Here is a 15981-nt window from a genome sequence, read left to right on the forward strand (position 1 = left end):
TCTTCAGTGATGTGAAAGGATTTTAAGGCTGAATTTTTCATAGCAATAGCAGGGAAAACATTTCCATGCCTTGTGTAAGTGGAGCATGGTGTGCACTGCCACAAGAAACAAGGCAGGGGCTTAACAAGATTCAGAATGGTACAGCAGTTCTATAGGGCAACTTCAGTGGCTTTCAAAAATCCCACCTATGGTGATTTTGCAGATGATTTTTATCATGTCAGCCAAATGCTAACTACTGTAGCTGAGGATCACGTCCATGTAGAGAGGTCATGATGGCCCATCTCATATGCTATAGCATGTTGCATCCTTGTTTGAATCAAGATGCTGGTCTAACCTTGGTGGACAATATCCATATTTTCTCACAGGGATGGGGATGATCTGCATGGCAGAGTGCACAGAGTGTGACAAGAAGTGGTTGCTCTTATAGCCTGCCCCAAGAAAAAGTGGCTGGATGAAGGTAGTTTCTCCTCCATCTAGGACAGGAAAGGTGTTCTTAATAGTCTCAAGATGCTCTTACAACATAAAGACAGCTAATAACAGGGATGTAAAATCAATCTCATTCCCCCTAAATGATACAGCATTTATTCCTCCACATCTACAATGGTATCAGAGATCCTCCTGGCTTCAAGGCATTCCTTGGCATACTAGACATGCTGCAAACATATCCACGTTCAACCCAGTTTCTTCTTTGTACTGTCAGCCTCTGGTACTGAGGCTGTATAAAATTAAAAGCTTGTGCTTTTGTATCACATTTTATCAGATATCAGCTTATTCTGGTGGAGTACATGAATACCAAAATAAGCAGTGGCTGTAGTATGTTGTTCTGTTGGCTTTTTTTTGTGCATGTCAGATTTCCAGGCTAGTTTGTTATGCACAACACTCCCTTTGAAATGGGTCACCACCACCCCTCCATTACAAATAGAGGGATTCTAGCAGGATGCTTTCAGGGAAGTATAATGGAAAACTGTGTGGTCTGAGTGGTACCTCTGATATCATCAGCCTGAGTTCAAATGGGGCTTTGCTTCTGAATTAAATAGCAACATGGAAGTTACTGAAAAATACAACAGGAGATTCTCATGTTTGGGAACAAGGCATCATGGTGTAAAGGCCATGCATGCCTGATATATGGAATTCATGGGAATTAAGGTGCCTTATCAGGGCCCTCCAGCTTTGCCAGGTGTAAATAAGACTTCTGTAGGCAGAAGACTCTTTTTCAATTCTCCTGCTCTTTGAGATGCTCCTACAGAATCATACATACAATACTCTGACTTGGAAGGAGCCCACAGGGATCACTGAGTCCACACTGCACTTATTCTCATGCCATCTTGCTTATTTGGTACAATTCCTTCTGGCCTCATAGTCTTTCTTTGCCCAAGCAAACTAAAGCTGTTTGTTTGCGAGAACACCCGTGAGCCAAAGCATGCGGTTTTGAAGAAGCAAGCAAGCTGGCACCAAGCAAGCAGGGCTGGAATGGTTCAGAGATACTCATTTTATTTTAGTTTTATCACAGGTTTCAGCACAGAAGTTTGTTTGTTTGTTTTAATAAGAACAAAGATAAGGGCCCTGAGTTGTAGATGCCTTTAGACTTCGGTCCTTTCCAAGCTGCAAGGTCCACAGGTAGATGGTACAACCACGGTTCCTAACAGAGTCATGCAGAAGTGGCTATCCTAGTGATCACACACACCACTGCAAGGAGAAACACGTGCTGTTATGCATTTTAGGAGCTGGGAAGCTGTGCAAGCCCCATTGGCACCTAGATTAAATTGAGGACAGCTAGGGAAGCAGCACACTGCCTGTCTCCCAGCAGCAGCTTCATGAGAAGTGCTATAGGCTTTGATGCCTCAAGACTCCTCTACTTATCTCCAAACTCAACTGGAAATATCATGGGCTAGAGCAGGTAGGAACAACAAGGATAACTCTTGCACTGAGGGCATGATTTTGTAGGAACAGGTAATAGCTGTTATTAGGAGAGTGATTTGTTTGGAAAACACCAAGGCATCTTTAAATGTGCATTTTACCTTTGGTTATCATACCTTGCCTGAGCTCTGCACAGCTTCAACAGGACTTACGATTTGATTTAGGTCAGTTCTATTTCTAGCAAACACTTTCTATTACAGCAGATGGCAGCCTTTCCCCACTTATCAAAAAAAAAAAAAAAAAAGTAGCAGGATTCCAGACAATAATTGTCTTTTGTTGTTTCCTGATGCTTGCTTGCTACCAGCAGAAGCCTCCACAGCAATGGGATCAAGAAGCTAGAGGTAGAAACGAGACAGAAACAATCTCCTTGCATTTGCAGGGCCTGCATCCTCACCTGATGTCCGATCAGCCACTGTACCACCCCAATTTGTCTAGGGTGACACTTTCCTTCCAACTGACATCACAGTTCAAGATCAAAGGAAAAAATCCACCAATTCATTTTTTCACCTTGACAACACCACCAAAGGGAAAACATCGTATTTTATGGGTAGTATGTCAAAACCAAAGCGACACTTTTCACTGCTTGATTTAATAAGGTGCTAGTGCCATATTAAAAAGCACCTCTGCTAAAAGACCTACGGCAGCTGGCTCAATCAACTGCCGTATGGGCAAGGCCTCAAATCACTTCATCTGTTGGTGACTGTTCAAAAGAGCCTCAGATATGCTCTGTAGATTTTCCCAGCCCTGAAAAGCAGTGAAAGAACTGATCTGCACTTTTGTCTCCGGCCTCCTTTTGATCCTTGCTCTAAGAGCCTGAGAAGGAATGCTTATTGGGACAGGTGCGTTTTCCAGACAAGACCGCCAGCAGTTTTCCACCACAAGCTCTTTCTGATATCCTGTGGAAGCATTTCTTGTTACTGAGTGGAAGCTCCCCCATCCCCACTGTTTCACAAGGAGAAGAAAGAGGTGCAGAGAGGTCTTGTTCTGAGGTAGCTCCTAACTCAAACATGAGAGAACATTAGATTCACTTCTACTTACACTCTGCCTTCAGTTTCTACCATTATTCTGCTTCTGTCCTCACAAAATATGTTAATGGCATCCAGATGCTTATTAACACATTTCATGCTAACAACCAGAGACAGGAAATACAGGCCAGATGAGGAAAAGAACTGCTCAAACAATAGTTAAGAGAGATTAGAGGAATTCCGAGTCAGCAGGGCCAAGTAAAATGTATTCTGGAGCCTTCAAGAAACTACTCCAATGGCAGCTTTATATAAATGTAAATGACTTTATAAACACAGAGGGACAGGAGAGGTCCCACAGGATCAGAGAAGCTACTATCAAAATCTAGGAGGACATCCAGACTGCAGCAGCCACCTTGGGCTTACAAAAACCAGCTGTGTCTAACCGACCCCATTTGTCTCTTTGATAAGACAACTGGCCTGGCAGCTAGGAAAGTGAAGTCACACATGTGCCATATCTTCACTTGAATAATGCTGGCTCATGCAGCCACCAAAGGAAATGGTCTAGACATCATCACTGCAAGGCAAACGGATGGGTGAGTTGCTTATGCTTAAGGTGTAGCATCACGTCATCCTGTCCTGGCTCTGTATTCCCCTGACGGCCACCACAGTGGGAGCACTGTAGCCCAAAGAGGCAGAAGGCTGTGCTTCTGCATGTGTGTTGTGAGAGCTGGGAGATGCAGCGGGAAAGAGTTAATTTCACACAGGAAATCTCTGTCAGTGAGGAAATGACCCCAATTCCATGTTGTACTCAAGGTCTCTGTGTTCACAATCATTTTTTCCTCAGAAGACCCGCACGCTAACCCCCTCAGCTCAGCTTTCAATGAAAGAAACACTTAAAATACTCTTCCACCAACCTACCCAGGCTGCAGAGACTGTTTCAGGCTGCTTCTAATACCTGTCCCTCAGAGGAGTCTTTTCATCCCTTTGAAAGCTGCCCTCTTCTTTTGTAGCTCTGTAGAGAAATCTGACTAAATAGAAATCTTGAGGCCATTATACTGCAGTTCTCCCATCTTCCGGCCAGCATTCATTATTAATGGCTTATCATTAATTTTTAATAAATTGAGTACCAGAAGTTTAAGGCTGGTTTGGTACCTTTCCTTCCCTCCTTCTTCCAGGTGCATTTGCGGATGAGTTCATTCAGCATCATGTAGGGGAAGCTGTCCATTAATGACAGGCATACATCACACAGAAAGCTGTAACGTCCTTGTTTTCAGACTCTTCACAAGTGCTTACAGTACAAAAGGCATTGCTTTGGATTGCTTTTCTTCTAATAACAAAATACAAGAAAAACCCCAAACAGCAAGTAATTTTTGGTCTCAACTTGCTCTTCACTCTACCTTATTAGAGCAGGAGCTGTCCTGACAAGTCCTAGCTTCCTTCTGTAATGGGTTGGTTTCACAGGAAACAGAAAGACTGAAGCAGCCTGGCTATGTAAGACTGCTGATCTGCAGATCCTAATGCAGGACCACCTCCTGAAACATGGTGAATTGTGCATGCTCCAGGAGCAGCACAGGCAACAAATACAGTAGAAGCCCACATCGGGAGAAAGCTTCTCCAGTGTTCTTCAGGATAGAAGCTGTTCTGCCCCCATCCTTAGCACTGCCTTAGTTTCACGTGCAGCACAAACGTGGAAGAAAATGGCACTGATATTTGTTACACAGAGTTGTTTTGGCACGCGTAATCCTGTCACCTTGTCATAAAAACCCAGGAGGAGGATGCTGTAACAGATTCAAATTGCTCAGCATTTGGGGCTCAGGCAAGCAAAACCGAAATGCTTCTCAGTGGTCAGAAACATACTGAAACAGAATTGGGATCTTCTTCCCCACAGGAGAAGGTGGGTAAGTTTTTGGAAGGACGTGCAGTGTGCAGGACATGGGGAGGGCCCTTCTCATTACACTCAGCACATCAAGGGCCTCAGGGAGGACGTGATGAAGCTGAAGACAGAGATCAGGAAACAGAAACGAGAACCAGGGCAGTTTGGCAAGCATAACCTACTAGTGAAGATCAAAAGGACTCCTTTAGTAGAGAAGAAAAGGCTGAGAAGAGACATGCTAACAGCTTCCAACTGCGTAAAAGGCTGCCAGAAGCAGGGAGAACAGAATGATTGCTTCCGCATCCTCTGGGGAGGGAGCAAGCATAATGTGCTAAATCTTTCCTTCTGGGGAGATTTAGGTTCAAGATGAGGAGCAATTTCTCTCTGCAAGGATAGCTGAACTGAGGAACAGACCGCCTGCAGAGGTCACTGAGACTGAATGCTGGTGAGCAGCATGTGAGTAGAGCTGACCCTGCCCCAGGGCTGATTAATACAGAGAGGATTTCCACAGATCCATGATTACACTGTGAACAAAACTTTAAAATCAGCTGATGCAAAGAAGCTTGCATCTGAAATTCTAGAAAGTGGTGGTTGATGCAATTTGGGAACCCGTGCTGGTTTTCTTTTCTTTTTTTTTTTCTTCCCCTTTCTGCTTGAAGTCTTAGGGAAATTCCAGAGATTGTAAGAGCTAGCACCCAGGAGAGAGGCAGAACCATCACTGCTCATCTGACATCCATACCGAGCAAAATGAAGCTGATAAGAGCTTCATGTCCTGTAAAGGACATCAACTGAATAACTGAATGTCAGTCAGCTTTTTGTTTTCCTTTTTTTTCTTTACCAAAAACACGCGTTTATCAAACCTGCTTCCCTTCTTTGAATTTGGCAGCTGTGGTGGAATTCTGTAAGACGTTTGACTCAGTACAGGCGACGTTACGATTAAAAGATTAGCACTCTCCCTTCTCAGCAAAGCCCACATTAAATGGATCAGCTGGCAGCTCCTCGCCGGGGCTCTGCCAGGATCAGGATGGAATCACCTCAGAGGCACTGGGGCCTGACACAGCTTTGTGCTGCCATGCAGGACCTGGGAGCAAACACAGTGATTGCTGACAGTGTCTGTACAGGACGTAAGGTAGCAAGCTGAACTGAGGGCAAGAAAATCATTTAGAAGCCACCACCACACAGCATGTACTGTGCGTGTTGCCATTTATTAGGCTATCAAAAGCTAAAGTGAGTTAAATACCCCCAGCATGGGGACTCCCACAGTTACTCACCTCTTCACACAAGCTTGCCCTGCTCCACCTGCATCCTGGGGAAGCGAATTTCTGACATCCCATATGTATATGTCTGCAATCTGAATCAGATTACAGTCTGAAAGATCGTTGAGGGTCAGCAAAACCAAAGCCTATTGCGTGATTCTGTTCAACACACTTTCAGCGTAGAAACATACATACAGCCTGGCTTTATTAACCGTGAGCTTAATAAGATGAAAACATAGCAAAATACAAATATATTTATGGGCTGTATGTGCCTGTAAGACTTTTGTCACAAGCCCTGTGGTATGAAAAACACTACTGTCTAAAGACGGTGCATTTGGCAATATAGTGTTAGGGACAGAGATGTGGTGGTTTGCTGCCTGATGCTGGCATAGTCTCTTGTCAAGCCTTTTTACAGAGTGCTTTGCCCCAGCGATGGCTTTCCCAGGCAGGCAGATGCCAGGAGCTGTGACAGGAGCACTGAGTCAGAGGTGCCTGAAGGCACTGTGCACACCTTCTGCTCCTCCTGCTTGAGAACAGGCGGAGTGAGATTTCCAAGTGATAAAGAGTGACGCTGGCAGAAGTGCTGAGTAACACTGAAAGCACAAGGAGCGATGGTGGAGCTGAGGACTTCGGTCACCCTGCTCCTCTCAGGAAAGCTGCTCTGAACCCACTTTTAACACCAATAAGTCAAAAAGCATTATATACACATACTTGGTGCTGTTATTCAGCATTTAGGTGATCTGCTTGATTTTGCTCCTCCTTAGAAACAAAACTTCATTAAAAGAATGCGGGGCCTGGGCAGCTTTGCTCTGCAGAACCCACAGCTACCCTGTGGTGGGATCCCCAGACACAGCTCCCTGCAGAAAGGCTGGACAGGTGAGACTCTCAGCTGTCCACCCCTTTAAAACCTGTTTGAAGTGATTGCCCAGGCACGATGGAAGGAGGCATGTCTTCATCTCCATCCTACGAAGGCTTTTGAAAATGTCAGCCACCATGCCAACTGGAAGCGTGGACCAGAAAAAAAAAGAAGCCAATTAAAAGCCAGGTTGTGTCTGTGTTGCTCAGGGCTAACAGAACAGATGATGGCATCACTGGAAGCTGCGTTTGCTTTTAATTGTCCTTGTTCCACTGAATAACTAATTCTCTCCTCCTCCCACACAACAGAAAAAAAAAAAAGCCTGTTTTTTGGAAAAGATGAGTTGACTCGATTCCTCCTCTACCACGCATGACAGCAAGCTGCAGTTTTTAGCTTTGCATCTAGGCAAGTTTATAATATTGCTGCATGCATTTGTTTTGTTCCAAATCTTCTGGGATCAGCTAAAAATATTATTCTGGAGAGATGAGAGAATGCAAGAACTACATGCTTCGTGTGCATTCAGCTCCTCAGTTGCAGCCAAGCAAATGGAATAGCACAGGTGGATCCCAGTTGTGAGGTAGTCATACAAAGAGCTATTTTTGCAAGTGTCAGAAGACTGCGATGTGGGAGGTGCTGGGACAGACTTGGTGAGATCTGAGCATTACCCAGGGAAAGCAGCAAACCCCTCAGCCCTAGATGAAGCAAGGGCTACCAACAAGATGTCCCTCAGATGGCTTTGTCCCAGCAGCACAGGGAAGCAATTGCACTTACCTTATTCTTTGCCAGCTCGTATTTTCAGCATTAATCCAGGAGAGACTGAAGGGAAACCCTATCTAGACTGAAGAATAGATAGAAAAAGTAAACAAACAAACAAACAAACAAAACAAAAAACAAAAACATTTTGCAGAACCCAAGCCTGGGCATCATGGTTTGGTGCATAAAAAAATAATCACATATTTCAATAGAAACACTTAAAACAGAAGTCATTATCATAGTAACTGAGAAACCATCTGAAAAAACAGCTACAGAAAAATGTTGAACATTTTTGCTGTTGAAGCAGAAACAAATGAAAGGATAAGGACAATGAGCTGTAAATAAAAGCAGAGAAGATGATCCTTGGGAATGATTAGTAAAGAATATAAGGAAGCTTTTCCCAAGTGATTTAACTTGGTTCTCTACTTTCATCTACTGTCTGAATAAGTGAATTATCATTTCCTGTCTACCCTCCCCATGCTGCTCATGCTTAATGCAAGCATTCTCACAGGGAGTCCCTAGGAGCGAGCTGTGTGCTATGAGAGCGATTTGCAGGGGAAGTCTTTTAATGAGACTTTTCCATGAGGAAGAGGGAAAACAGAAAGCTTGGTATGCGTACCAGCTATAACTCCAAAGGATTCTACTCTTCTACTCTACATTTCAGAAGGCAGCAGCTTTCCAGGTGTGATCTCTGTGAAGAACTGTTATATACATAGACATGGTAGAGGAAGGGAATCAGAGCAGATTAATAATTTACTCCCACCTCAGAGCTGTTTAGTTTCCACAGAAGTGACACTATATCAGCAAAAGCATTCAAAATAAGAACACTGCAATCTTGCAGGTGTTGCCACATACAAAGGAGCTGCCTCTCCCAGCAGCAAAGTGCCTCACTGCTCTATCTGTAAGGTATATACATCTGTAATGTGTATCTTTCACACCCACACAGAGGCTGTGAGATTCCTCACCTCTGCCTTCCCCTCTGTGTGGCTGCATGGGCCCCTCAGCAGCAATGGCAGGAGGCTCTACAGGTGCTTCTGCTCACAGCTCAGCATCTTGCCAGCAGTCAGGCAAATAGGCCAGGCCAGAAATGTGGGTGACTGCAGTGCTGGTATTCATTCATTCACTGTAGGACAGGCAAGGAGAGGTGGGCACGCTTGCAGCAAAATTAAGAGTGGCATATAAAAGGTAAAGAAGAAATGGTTATTTGCTGCCTCCTGTGATACAATAGATTGGATTTTCAGCAAAGTTATCAGGCGACAAGGCTCAAAGCAAATAGAAGGAACTTCATGATGTGCAGCTGAGCCGTGGGACTCATTGCCAAATGTTTTTGCGGGCACTGGAAGCCTCTTTGAACTGAAATGCGTTTGTGTTAAAGGAAGAAGAATCCAAGAATGCCACCTTTTATTCTAAAAACCTCTGAGCCACAGTTTGTACAAGACTCAGGCAGCTCTGCATCTCTTTGCCCTGCTCATATTCCTCCCATACACACACATACACTTGCCCCTGGAAACCAAATTGCGGGCTGGCTGGAGCTTGCTTCTCCGAGTGGCTATTTTGGATCCAGATGGCGTTCATTCAGGAGACTCAGAGAACCACTGACAGGTACTGAGGCCTTCTGAGGCAAAGGATCACTGCCTATGTTTCCAAGCACTGAAGCCCTTCTCTGACTGCTCGCTTGTGGATATTTCTGCCCTGTTATTCCTTCCCCTACGTGCTGCTACCGTTCCCCTGTTGTGGCCAAGATGCACTGTGCTCACAGGTGCGGCTTGGAGCCAGGGAGTGGGCAGGGAGCTCCTGGCTGCCAGAGCTGGCACTTTGCCTCCGGTTACTCATCTTCCCCACAGCTCAGCTTCAGGTGATGCAGCCTGAGCTGGTGCCTATGCTGATCCCACACAAGCCAGCATGAACAGGGCCAGCTGCAGGCTTTGCAGTCACCTGCTTGCTGAGGCCACAAAAGGACTGCATCTACCGAGGCTGAAAGGGGAAAGGAGAGTGGGCAGCTGCTCCTGAGAGACCAAGGGAGGGCCACAAAGATTCACACACAGGGACTTCTGGTACCAATGCCGCACTGATGCATGGCCCCAGCCACCCCTCATGTGGCAGCTTTGCAGGCACAGTGCTGAGGCAGCTCTGTCAGAGGTAGCCTAGGCTTGAGGAACAAAACCATGGGTCTCTGCTCCCTGCAGCTGCCATCTTATTGCTTTCAGAAAGCAGAGACTTGCAACCAGCAGCACCCAGCTCAGCTGAAGCTCCAGGTTGTTTCACGTGCAACAGCACAGGCAGTATTTCTCTGACTTAAAGTACATTTCCATGCGATACGACATCAAAAGTATGACACGCTGCCACTATTCATGGCCAGTCAATAAGGTCCTGAGCTGTTGCTGCTGCATGGGAGCAGCACCTGGGAAGGGACAGGTGCAGTACTGCCTGGCTTCAGCAGCAGCAGCTTGCCAAAAGGCCCCAGCAGAAGTTACAGGAGCCCAAGCAGCTCCTGTTTTGCCATATCTCTTTCATAGGATGCAGGACAGCATGTATAAGTGATCTCCTACAGCCATAAGAAGAGCCTTAGAAGTTGCATTTCTAGGATGATCACAGCCCTTATGTTGAAGCCAAATACTACACTTAAAAGCAGAGCAGCTTTGTCAGTGTTTTCAGAGAATGAAGCAAGTCTTGCACAAGCTGAGACAAAGAGCAAAAAATCTCCACTAATTCAACAGCAGCCAGGCTTAATCCATTTTGAAATACGGTGTGCAGGCAGTAATTGTAGCCGTCCCAGTAACTTTACATTGCAGAACTATTCCTAGAATCAGACCTGGAAGTTGCCTCTGTTCAGACAGGGGTAACACGTGCTACAGCAGGGTCATTATGCGATTCCACACAGTGCAGAGCAGGAGGACACCAGGGCCATGCCATCACAATCATGTCATTAAACCCTTCTGGAGACAGGCCTCATTTTTGCAGATGTAACAAAGCCTAGCACAGATGGGATTAGAAAACCTCATCCCCAGCCTACATCTCAGATACACTCCATGTGCCCGGTGTGCTGCTTGAAACCAATGGCTGAGTCAGCCCAGGGAATGGTGCTCTGTTGGTGCCAGCTACCCACTGCCTCCCCAGGGAAAGTCCCAGCAACATCCTAGCCTCCAATTCTTCTGCTGTGAGTCAATGCATCAAGAGCTGCCCTGCTTCTGCTCTGGAAACAAAAGGGCTTCATTAGCCAGCTGCTTTATCAACCTGCTCCCTTTTACCGGTATTAAATCCTTGCAATTTCCTACAGTTGAAGAGTAAATTAGCTCATTAGACAACCTGCATTACACAGCACACAAAGAACTGCACAGAGCACAGCCGTGATGCACAAACCAAGTGCAAAAAGCTACATGCTGATTTCCAGTTGCATTTTTGCAGATGATCACAAAAAGGCTAGAAAAAGGCCTATGTTTACTTTACATCCATGAGCATTCCTCCATCAGTTCCACACACCTGTGGTGATCTCCCCACAGGGAATAGTCACATCTCATTTGCCAGTTGCATAAATGCCTCCTTCCTTTTGAATAAACCTTTGAAAGTGGGCCAGAGATTTCATTTGGGGCTGGTTTTGGCTAAGCAAGCTGTCATCTCACCGCCAGCAGGGCGCTTCCTCCTGCACTTCTCCCAACTCCCACATCTGTACAGAAGCAAAGGCCTTGAAGTTCAGGGAGTTTTAGTCAGCTGTTTGTGTTAAAGGGATGATTTTACTTTTAATCTCCCGTTTGTTTTACAGTTTATAGAGTACGAGACCTTCTGTTTAAATTGTTTATTGAAGAAAAGAAGCCTGGGGGAACTCAAATAGGGAACCACAGTCAAAGCCACTGCTTTCAGTTAGCTTGAACGGCTTATGGAAATTGCTCCTCAGCCTTCTTAACCACTGCTATCCTACTTTTGACAGTGGGATTTCCACGTCTCAGACTTTTGAAGGCCCATTTGAAAAACAAGATTAAATATACTACAGGCAGCGTGCAGCAGAGTGCGGGGCAATAAAGATTATCTTAACATAATGCTACCCAGAGAAATAGCCAGTTCCTCAGCAACTACACATTAGTCTGTAACATTTCTGTTTTAGAGGGGGAGGAGGCTAGAACTGTAACAGAAGCATAAAGAATCATCTCAATAAGGTAGAGGTTCAGCAATGGTTGTGCACTGGGCCCCTCTTCTGCTCTGCAGTCAGACGGTTGCATACCCAGTTGCAACAGCACTGCTGGCTCCATGCTGTACCACCAACGTGGGGTGAGTATGCTGCGTGCAGTTACTTGCACTCCAATTCTCAATCTGTTTTCACAATTTGCCTCTGTATTACTCATCCTGCTTTAGTAGCTTCTGTTATTTCCTTTTCTGATTTTTCTGAATCCCGCATTCAACAAGATCATGACCAGAGAAGATGTGTCGATCCAATCTGTGGACAATGAAATCAAGAGCTCCTGAAGTTTTCCGAGAGTCCAGCCACTTGCTTGGCATTTTTGCTTGCATTTTGTTAATTTCAAGTCACTCAGAGTAAGAGATCATTTACCTGCCTTTTGAACAATGACCTTGCCTTTGTTAATGTAGGGTTAAATATAAAGCTGAAAGGTGAGATCTGAAGGGAGCCTTTCCAAACCGTGACGAACATTTAAACTCTTCAGTTGTTTTTTTTCAGTCTTAACCTACACGTGCAGAACACAATAGAAGTCATCTCTAGACACCCTCCCCATTTCTTGGAAGCAAAGCAACAGATAATCCCAAAATCTCTATTTTTGAAAAGAGTTTACTCACATAGTTTGAATAAATTAATTTGCAAATAAAAATTAAACTACAGTATAACATAGTTTGAATAAGATGATTAGAACAACTACAATACAGGGGGTTTCTTGCTGCATAAGTTTCATTACTTAATGCATATAATCTGGAGAATGTCAAAATCAGTTATATTTCTATGAAAAGGGAGTAACAGCAGTTACATGTACATGACAACTAACTGAACTTATAATACAAGTTTCCTGACACATGCATTTCCTGAGTGAACCAAACAATATATATAATTTCTTTTTTTAAAAAATGAAGAAACAATTGACAGTCGAAAGCAAATATTTCATGACATCTAAGCAACATACACCTCTTTTTAAACCAAAAAGTTTAGAACAGCTTTGAAAGGGAAAATTAAAGCAAGGTATAAAGTATGGAGATTTGCTACCGTCAATTATACAGTACATATGAAAAAAAACAACAAAAGGTTGGCCTAAAAAAAAAAGTCAGTTTGTGTATTTGCCATTAAACATGGTGGGTTAGCAGCAAAGCTGGATGTAGTGCACTGGCCTTTCCTGGCGAATACAGAATGGAAATGAGGGTTAGGGTAAGGAGAGCACAGAGACCACGACCTAGAGCCCACCACAGTGTGAACAGATCTTATGCAGATCCACAGCAAAGCCTATGAGGCCAGTCCCAGTGCAAGCTCTTCCCTAACAGATTGCCAACTGGGTCAAATGCACGAAGACGCCAGGATGCAGCACACATCCAGCAGGTACCAGGCTTCTCTTTTGTTCCACGTGTGGCCTAGATGAGTACCTGCACCCAGCTCCTCAGAGCAGCATATAGGCAAGCACACGATACCGGTGGCTCCCACATGCACAGCTGCAAGGAGCCAGACAAAAGGCAGAATGTGTGACTGACAGACCCTTTCTCGAGCAAAGACTGTGGCCCACTCACAAACTGCTCCCCACATCACACGTGGCATGGGCACATGCACTTTTCACCTCCCCAAACAGCAAGAAACAAAATGAGCCTGATCTTTCAGGTTTGTTAAAGTTCAACATTGGAAAAACCCCTCAGAAATGTCACTAATGCTAAATAAAGACATGTTAGCATGAAGGGAGGAAAAATCCTTAATCTAGACTAAGTTGCATATTCAAAGAGTCTGGTAAATATCTTTCTCATAACCAGATCTTAAGTACAGTCCTACCAAAAAGACGCTTTAAGAAGTCCTTCTTAGCTACCTTTCACGTGGTTAAAGCACATCTTGACGCCATCATAAATTGCATTAGCTTTGTTCGAAAAGTATTTTAACTATTCTAAGAACTCAGTACTGCAGATTAAAAAAGATTTTTCTACCATTTCCATCTCACCTCCTTCTCCATCCAGAACTATTCTACACATCCAATTGCTGGATGTAACTCACTATGACCACGCTACTCTACACATTCTATGCATTTTCAATAATAAAGATAAATAGAAAAGAGTTAATATACACGTTATATTTTACAATGTTTGCATCCAAGCTGTAAACTACTGCTCTTTGAACTATTTACCCTCCATATACAAAAAGAATGGAAACAAATTTCAAATACTGTGGGGGCATTTGATTCAAAACCATTAAACGAAAGGCATTTCAATTCACTCCGCAATACTTCCTTCACCTCCTCAGGAAGCAGTTAACTAAACAAGCAGGACTTCTCTCTTACCCCTGTTTCTTCCATTTGCAGACCTTTCTCAATAGAGAGGGATTTAGCTGTCATAACAGAAAAAAAAACCAAAATTCTTCATCTTAATGCAAACCAGCAAAGCCCAGAGAATACGAAAAACGGTTGATTTAAAAATCAGAATCGCTTAGCTTATCAGTTTACTGCAGTCCTCGGATATACGTGTGTTAGTCAAGAGGTCCTTGGAAAATGAGTCTGATGTAACCTTGCTCACCAGCCAGCTGATGCGCACAGAAGGGACAGGCTGCATGAAAAGTGTGAGTACCATGAGGAAGAGGGATTTGGGACCAATAAGCAGTTGTCTTTTCTGAGCACACGTGGCCGCACGGGCTGAACGCGTGAGTTGGAGGTCCCGCATCCACATAAAATCCCGCTTCACATCCGAGCCACAGAGGCACGTAAGGGCCCACAGAGCGGCACATGGGACACTCCCGATCCTTGCCGTCTCTCTCCTCCTTGTTTCCCCAGTTGTGATAGCCGTGCACGTGGCCGCAGTTCAGGTACACCCACGGCTGCTTCTCATCTACAACATCTTTTCTCTTCATGCTGGGAAATGCCAAGGTGTTAAAGCCCACCGGACACTGGGGCCTCGCCGCATTGATCTCCTGCCTCAGCGCCTCCAGGTGCTTGACGGTGGGAGTGCGCGAAAGCCCTTCTGCAGTGCGCCACAGCAACGTTGCTCCACACAGGTCGATCAGAGAGCCATCCTGCAGCTGGTTTGTCTCATTTTCAACCTTGTGATGGACAGAGGAAGAGAAAGGTGCCACCTAGCATTATCTGAAGAGTAACAAGGCACTTTCATTACACTGGTTTACCTGGAAGATCCAGATAAAGTTTCAAGCAACTAATAAGAGCCCTATGCAAGACTTCCACAGAACCCAGTGCCACTTCCTCCTCTTTCTAAGGAAAACTTCTTAAGAGATTAAGGTGTACGTTAAAAAATTACGTGGAGTCCTCCATTGTATTTTAGACTGCTTCATTCACACATGGTGAAGTGGCTTGTGCTATCAAGGGGAATGGAAGGCCAGTTGGACTAGGTGATCTCGTAGGTCCTTTCCAACACTGTGATTCTGTACCTTTACACAAGGCTTTGCTCTCCCCAAGAAAAATAAGCTGCCAGCATTCCTAGTTAAATGCACCAGTAAAGTATTCATGCACATTTATTTTTGCTAAGAGACTCAAGTCATACCAAAATTAATCACCTCCTAAAAGTGTCACCACCAGTGCTTTGGAAGCAAAGAGGAAGGTAAAAAATGCAAACAAAGAAATGAATATCCAGGTACAGAGAACATGTGTCAATAAATATTCTTTTCTATTCTTTAAGAAGGGAAACATACGAAACTTCAAAGCGTGAACACAAAAGGAAGAATCAGGAAAATGCTCTTTAAAACACGAACACGATTATCACATCTTGCAGAAGGGCACACTAGAGTGCCAACTCATCTGGGGAGAGTAGTCTCGATCTGTAGTTTAGTACTATTTCTGAGACAGATTTAGTTTTCCAGGTCAAGCAAGAACCTTTCATGTGTGAACAGAGGAAGATATAAGTCAATGCAGCTTATTGCACAGGTGACAAATGCACTGAATTAGGCAGATTCTGGCTTCTATTTAGGCCCAAACTGTATCACTTGTGTCTGTGCCCATCTTAAACATGCTACATTAAACGCTGGTCTCCGCTCTTACCATTTTCCCCCTCTGCTGAGCTGATCTGGTTTCACGGAGGCTGAACACATTCCCACACACAGATATCTCTCTCCATACTCCTGGCTTGGAGTCTTCTGTAAATCCATTACGTGGATGCATAACAAGAACTCCATTTGTGGTTAGTCCATCCATTTGCCCATCTGAAGTCTTCCACTTCGCAGCCTTCTCCTAA

At 44.5% G+C, this 15981-nt stretch overlaps 1 protein-coding gene across 3 annotated transcripts in view; it reads right to left on the bottom strand.

Moving 5' to 3' along the window:
- Positions 1-12379: 12379 nt before the first annotated feature.
- Positions 12380-15981, bottom strand: part of PELI1 (pellino E3 ubiquitin protein ligase 1) — a 44023-nt gene continuing 40421 nt past the window's right edge. For all 3 annotated transcript variants that reach the window (XM_042892204.1, XM_042892188.1, XM_042892196.1), the window contains 2 exons: positions 15789-15977; positions 12380-14839 (listed from right to left, as the gene is read on the bottom strand). In XM_042892204.1, coding sequence (XP_042748138.1) covers positions 14273-14839; positions 15789-15977 — 756 coding nt within the window. In that variant the 3' untranslated portion in view covers positions 12380-14272. The remainder of the gene's footprint in view (positions 14840-15788; positions 15978-15981) is intronic.

The sequence above is a fragment of the Lagopus leucura genome, unplaced genomic scaffold (genome assembly GCF_019238085.1).
Source record: "Lagopus leucura isolate 7727_CA_CO unplaced genomic scaffold, USGS_WTPT01 Super-Scaffold_73, whole genome shotgun sequence".
In the NCBI taxonomy this organism is placed as follows: Eukaryota; Metazoa; Chordata; class Aves; order Galliformes; family Phasianidae; genus Lagopus; species Lagopus leucura.